The following is a 7,685-nucleotide window of genomic DNA, read 5'->3' on the forward strand; positions in this document are numbered from 1 at the left end:
TTGCTGATATATATTATATATATATATATATTCACATCTTGCAAATGTACAGTATTATACAATGTAAAACTAATAATGATATTTTCTTTCAGATTTAAACATATGCCTTTCTCTTATGCTGCAGATATTTGTAATAAGAAGTTTATGTCAAGCTAACATGAAACCATCACTCAAATGATAATTATCTAACAAAAACATATGTGATATGTATGCTATGTACATTTAGACATGCTTAGCTAAAACATAAATGACTATTATGCTATACTACTACGCATGACTACTGATGCCAAATGTTCTCTATAAAGTATAACTGTTGTCTGTTATCATTCTACAGGGATTTACTAGAATGTCCACGGATGGTAAGAAATAACAGTTCTCTGGTTACACTTTATATTTCAAGGTGCTTAATACTCAGATGAAATTTTAATAAGTAAGGTTATTGCTCCCAACTAAGTACACTAACGGAGACCCAGATTCTCCTAAAGAAACAATTGTTATTAATTCCTATTTTATATCCCAATCTGCTCCTGACATTCATAACTAGATTAAAAGACAGATCTTGGCTCTCAAAACCCAAAGGAAGATACTTAATCTGGCTTTTTGTGTCTTCAATAATAGAGACAAAAATTAACTATACACAAGTGCCAGCTTTGGCTGTAACACTCAAGACTCCCATCAAAGCAGGTGCTTGGCAAGGTAATGCTGAGTCTAAATAACACTATCACCCAAGTACCTCCTGAACCATGCTTTAAGTGCAGTGAAGAAGGACACTGGGCACAAGGCCATGAGCCTGCCCCAACCTGAAGCCACCACTGGGACCTGGTTCCATCTGCAAGCTCAAGGATCACTGGAATTATGACTGCCCTGTCTGCCAGAGAGGAGGTAAGCAATCCAGTTCTCTGCCCTCACAGGAGAACTTGCTGCAGCCAGATCCTTCAATACTTGACCTGCTTGGTCTTGCCGCTGAAGAGAAACAATAGGGCTTCTGGTCTACAGCCCCCATTGATATATCTCTGTCAGAACCCTGAGTCTTGGTAGATATCTTAGGTAGGACATTTTTTTCTTGCTGACATAGAGACCACATATAGTGTTCTGAGTTTTCAGGTCACTGTATTAGATGTACAGTCTCCATAGTGGGTGTTTATGGTCAATCTACATGATCCCTTCAGACAAGGACCATTCCCTACAGACTCCAGACACTATTCTTCATTCATAATTTCCTTGTGATCCCAACCTGCCCAATACCTTTTATGAGGAGAGTTCTCCTCCTAAAACTCCACTTCTCTTTCAACTCTCTCTCCCCAAAGTGCTCATCCAACAAACCCAACCTCAATGTGCAGACAGCTCCTCCCTCTTTCTTCCCTTGTTGACCATATACTCTGGGACACTTCCAGTCCCTACTTGCTATACAATATTCCCATTCTTCTTGTACTGAATGAAACCTCATGGCTCCTATTATTTAGTTCAAGATCTCAGGGTGGTGCCAAACCGTTACACCATGCTCTCTCATATTCCTCCTTCCACTACTCACTTTACTGTCCTAAACCTCAAAGATGCCTTTTTCACCATTCCTTTACTCCCAGATTTCCAGGACCTTTTTGCTTTCATATGGACTGATTCAGACATTCTCTAATCTCAACAGCTCACATGACAGTCCTGCCTCAGGGATTCAGAGATAGTTCTTACTTCTTTAGCCAAGCTCTTGCTGTTGATCTCAAGACCCTTGATCTTAAGTCCAGCCTACTCCTTCAGTATACTGATGACCTCCTCCTCCTCCTCTGCTTCTCCTCTCATGCTTAGCCCTACAACACACAGCTAGTCTCCACAATTTCCTGTCACAATGAGGTTATAGGGTCTCTCCAGATAAGGCTCATATAGCCTCACCAAAAGTCAAATATCTAGGACTCATCCTCATCCCAACTACTCATTCAATTGCTGCTGATTGCAAAGTCTCCCTTTGTGATATTAAGATGTCCACCACAAAACATGTTCTGTTCTTCCTTGGTCTAGCTCATTTCTTTAGCCTTTAGGTTCCCAACTTTGCTTCCCTAGCTCAGCCCCTCTATAAAGCATCAAAAGGTTCCTTGTCAGAACCCTTTGACCCTACTGTTCCTACACATTCCTCCTTTCACAAACTACAACAGGGTCTCCTAAGGGCTCCAGCTCTCACATTACCCAATCCAACCCAGGCTTTTATCTATACGCTTCTTCTCAGGGCCATAATGCAGTGGGTGTTTTAGGGCACAGAAATAGACCATCATTCCAAGCAGTTGCATACCTTCCCAAACAACTAGAAAATACAGTTGACATATGGATTTCACTCTTGAAGCAGCAGCCACAGTAACAGAAGAGGCAAAAAGTTAACTTTAAGAAATCTATCATTATTTCACTTATCCTATCTACCTAATGACTCCTCCTAATATACAACAGATCCACCTAAGGTTCATAGAGGAACCTTCCATCACTATTTCCACCAGTAGCCTTCTCAGTCCTGCCACTCTCCTCCCCACTTCTGATGAGGCACTGACACAAATGGGTCAAGGCCCTACAGATGACCCCACTCCTGTCCCTCACATCGATAGCACTCTTCTTCCACAGCCTGTGACACATCGTTCATAGATGGCAACTCAACAAATAGACACCCAAAAGAAGGCAAGATATGCCATAGTCAATGGGTCAACTATAATAGAGGCAGGCCGACTATGACCTGGGACATCTTCACAAAAGGCAGAGGTTATAGCCCTTATATGTGCCCTCATGTTAGCCAAAGACAGAGCTATAAACTTTTACACAGCCTCTGAGTGCAGTTAGTATTCTTCACTCTCATGCTGCCATCTGACTAGAAAGGAGATTTTGCCAGTGCTCAGGGTACTCCCATCACTAATGCACCTCTACCCTTAAGCTTCTAGAGGCAGCACAGTTCCCAAAACAGGTGGCAGTCATTTACTGCAGAGAACACCATACTCCATCAGATCTCATTGCTCAGGGTGATGCTTTTGCTGATGTACAGGTCAAGTTAGCTGCAGAACAGCCAATTCCTTCTTGTCTTCTTCCTCTTATCCCAAAAACCATGCCCTCACCCTCATATTCACCAGAGCAACTACAGCTTCTCTACAAGCCTTAATATCACCAAAACATACGAGGATGGATCTTCCAAGGGCCAAAACTCCTTCTTCCAGACCAATAAACACAAGCCAGCCATCATCACCGATTTACACAATTGCTTTCATATTGGCACTCAGGCTCTATACAAATTCTTAGCTCCCATCACCACACACCCCTCCCTAAAAACCATCACTTGCCAGGTTACTCAAAACTGCCAGCTCTGTGCCAAGACCTCTCCTCAGAGACACTTATCACCTCCTTTTTTTCCAACCCACCTGATTCATGGACACATCCCAGGCAAAGACTTGCAGACAGAATTCACACACATACCTCACTACAAGACATAAAGATGTCTTCTCACTTTGGTCTGCACTTTCTCGGGATGAACTGAAATTTTCCCCACTGCTCAGGAAACTGTAAATGTAGTCACTTAAGTTCTCATACAGGATATTATTCCCAGATTTTGACGACCTCCGACTATCCAGTCACATAATGGGCCAGTGTTCATCTCCCAGATCATTCAACAAGTTGCTTTAATATTCTCTCTCTCTCTCTCTCTCTCTCTCTCTCTCTCTCTCTCTCTCTCTCTCTCTCTGAACCAGGGATTGAACTCAGGCCCTTGTGCTTGCCAAGCAAGCACTTATTCTACTGAGCTATCTCCCCAGCCCCTTTAATTCTCAACATCACTGGGCACTTACACATACCCTATCACCCACAGTCATGTGGAAAAGTAGAAAAGGCAAATGGGTTTTTAAAACTCACCTCACAAAACTCATCTCAGAGCTACAGGTGCCTTGGCTCCAACTCTTTCTCTTAGCCCTAACTAGACTTAGGGCACTTCCTAGGGTCCCCATTTGAATTTCTAAGTCCATTTAAATTTATGTACAGTAGACCTTTTTCTGCTTCATAACTCCTGCTCCTGATAACCTTCCCCCTCTCACTGACTATATTCATATCCTATCTTTCCTCCAATACCTGCTTCAGCCTGCCTTCCAAAACCAATAGGAAGCACTCAATCAGCATCATCCATATCTCTACAGATTTAATATATCTTAAATCCTCTAAATCTACACAGACAGGACTACACTTGGTCATCCTCTCAGCATCAACAGCAATACAAGTTGCTGGCCTGCTCTCCTGGTTCCACATCACCTGAGCCAAGCAGTGTCCAGACAACCCCACTCCACCAGACAACTCTACTTCTCCTGATCTCAATCCCTTGTCACCTGAATGGTCTTCACAGCTCCTGCTGCCTACATGTCTTCACATAACTAAAGGTTCAAAACCCCATGGTTTCTTCATTCTCTGATATGAGTCTTCACTAGCAATAAACTTCTTGTCCTAACAGACACCTGACACTAGTTTCCACATGGTCATGAACCATCATCCTATCAATCCTTCTCATCCCCAAAATGATACCCCCATTCAGCAGGAAGTAGTCTAAGAGACACCCCGCCCCTTCATAACAACTAAAAGACAGGAATGATAGGTTCTGGCCTTCGTAGGAATTGCTAAATTATTATGGTGGTCATCTAACATGGCTGAAGCCCTTAAGACAACAGCTTATCTTCCCAATGACCACTTATGCCTTCTCCCCCGACCCAGTCCTGGATACAATTTCCTCTCACCTTTCCTGCAACACCCTGGGGAGACCCCACCAGCTCCTTACATGTAATTGAAACTGCCCCTCAACCTCCACCCTTAGTAAAAGTCCACAGAAGTCTCAGATTTCTTTGTCTCAGGTCAGAGAACCCCCATATTCCCTGGGATTCTCTCCATATCATTTAGAGTCAATAAGGGCTTCTTTTATCCTTCCTTTACTGTGCTGCCAAAAATAACTGAACACTTTATAAGATATTTCCTGCATTTGTTCATAAGAAAAGTCTTGGTCATTTATGGCCCTATAGTCCTATATTTCAGAGCCAGTTTATCAAGTATCAGGAATCTATCAGGATTTTACCTTTCGAGTTTTGATTGGGATTGCTAGAATCTATAGGTCAATTTAGGGGGAACTACCATCTTTACAATAGTTAATCTTTCTGTCCAAATGCATAATATGTTTATACCTTGCCTTAGGTCCTCTCTAATAATCTTCAGTAACATTCAGATGTTCTTTACAAAGATCTTGCTTGATTTTTTTCCATAGAAATCTTATTTTTGTCATTCTAAATGTGAACAGCCCTAAGGATTAACTAGAGTACATCTTAATTTTGCAAACATGGAATTTAGATTGCATTGGTAAACTTATGGAAAAACTAGAACAGCATCTAGAATATTCTATTTTTGACACATGATAGAGAACTCCCAACTATGATCATGTCTTTGAGTAGTAACAAATCGCAGCTTTGTAAATATTCTACTAGAATTGCTCTCACAAATTCTTGAAATCTAAATGACAAATAATAGAACTTGTGCCCCCCCCCCAAATGAACAAGATACAGAAAAAACTAATGATAAAAAGCTTATCTTGGACATTAACTAAACTTTTTCCAACTGGAGATCATTGTCTTATACAATAAGGTGAAAAATCTGTTTCTTCTTTTTTAAGCACACTGTAGATTTACATCATAATTCAGTGTTTCCTTTTCCTCTCGAGACTGTAGCTGAATTAATATATCTCTGCTCAAACATTACCGATTTTTTTATAGGCATAAAATGGCCTGAGTCGGAATATCAAGTTGGGAAATCAGTGCGGCAAGTACTACATTACACAGAATTTAATTAAATGCAGTATACTCAGGGGGGATTCTCATTTGTTATTACTGATTTTTTTTTTTTTCTAACCACTTTAGTTCTCAACTATAGTGAGCCATTGAGACGTTTACAAAAGGAGAAATCCTTCAGGCTTTTAAAAGCTGAAACTCAACCCTGTTCTTTGGTTTCACTTTAGATTGCCACAATAGCATCTTGATTCTATAATTTAAATACTAGGTTTTCTAAGTGTCCTTATACTTGTGTTTGTGATTACCCTTCGGAATCAGAAAGACCTATTTAAAACTTTTATTGCTTACTATGGAAGCCAAAATGTACTTTATTTTCATTGTCTAGCTCTCCTAAAGTGACATTAAAAGTCAGGAGAATTTAATACTTACTATTTAGGCTTGCGGAGGGAAAAGTTAATGATATTATCCAAATGTGACATACTCAGGGACAATTTAGAAATCTTTGTGTGGGGCCTCCTATGTGTAACGCACGACATTGCTTCCATTTCTTTGAATGCACTGACCTTTGCTTTTTTCCTTTGAATTTCAACAATTTGAAACAGTGTGGTCTCCTTGGAGTTTATTTTAGTTGTTCATTTGACATTTTTTTATTGGCACATTTTGGTCTTTTACCAATTTGGGGGAAATTCTGGCTATTATTTAAAAAATTTGAGCCTTATTCTATTTTTGTTCTTCTACTTACGTGTATGTTGGGTTAATATCGTGTAGCAAGTTTTTGAGGCTTTGTTAATTTTTAAAAACAAATGTTTCTCTTTGTTGTTGACTTTGAATGATTTCTATTGCTTTGAATTATTTCCATTGTTTTATCTTAAAATTCGCTCACTTTTTCCTCTGCAACTTCCTCTTAGCTATTAAAATTACAAAGTGAGCTTTTTTTTTTTTTTAGGTGGGGTGTGCGCGTGTGCGCGCACACACACACACACACACACACAAGGTCTCACTATGCAGCTCAGACTCGGAGTGATCCTCATGTTTTCAGCCTCCCTAGTCCCGGGATTAACAGGCGTGCACCACCACACCTGGACCCCATCGCTGGCTCAGCGCATCCAGGTGCTCCCTGGCCCCTGCGTTTGCCTAAGCAAGTGGTTAGTCCGCTGAGGCATCTTGCCGGCCCTTCAAACTGAACTTTTAAAATAATATCTGAAATAATAATTTTGAGTTATAGAATGTCCATTTGGTTTTAAACTTTCTGCTTCTCTGTTGAGATTTTCTATTTGTCTTTTTTTTTTTTAATTTTATTTATTTATGTGTGTGTGTGTGTGTGTGTGTGTGTGGCCAGCTCAGCCCACCAGGGAGCGGGGCTGGCTGGCATGTGGTGCTGGGGAATCGAACCGCGGTCCCTGTGCTTTGCCAAGCTTGTTCTAAGTAGGTGCTTTAGACCACTGAGCCATCTCACCAGTCCCTCTATTTGTCTTTTGAGAGTCTCTATCCACTAAAAACGTTTTATTTTCTCTCACTGAGGATAGTTATAATGGTCACATTGCAATGCTTACCTGCCGTTTTCAGTAGTAGGTTCTTTATCATGTTTGGAAGTAAATTTCTGTCCTACTTGGGACTTTAAATTGTGAAAGCCCTCTCTTGCCCTGGGTAGTCCCCTAACCACTCCCTTGGCTATACCTCCCTAGCCACCAGTCTATGGTCAACCCCTCAATCACAGGAATCCTATCAGAAATCAACAGGATATCTTGGGGCCGGGAGATGGCTCAGTAGAATAGGCGCTTCCCTGGTAAGCTCAAGGGTGTGAGTTCAATCCCCGGTTCCGCTAAATAAATAAATATAAATAAAAATAAACAGGACCTCCAATGCCTCCCCGTTTCACCCGCCCTACCACACACCAACAACGCTCGTTTCCTCCCG

At 41.1% G+C, this 7,685-nt stretch overlaps 1 protein-coding gene across 1 annotated transcript in view; it reads left to right on the top strand.

Annotated features, from left to right (window-relative positions):
* The first annotated feature begins 855 nt into the window (after nt 1-855).
* Nucleotides 856-7,685, top strand: part of Tsen15 (tRNA splicing endonuclease subunit 15) — a 27,696-nt gene continuing 20,866 nt past the window's right edge. Inside the window, exon 1 of the mRNA XM_023706871.1 lies at nt 856-882. Within this exon, the coding sequence (XP_023562639.1) occupies nt 856-882 (27 nt within the window). The remainder of the gene's footprint in view (nt 883-7,685) is intronic.

The sequence above is a fragment of the Octodon degus genome, unplaced genomic scaffold (genome assembly GCF_000260255.1).
Source record: "Octodon degus isolate 3935 unplaced genomic scaffold, OctDeg1.0 scaffold00273, whole genome shotgun sequence".
NCBI lineage: Eukaryota > Metazoa > Chordata > Mammalia > Rodentia > Octodontidae > Octodon > Octodon degus.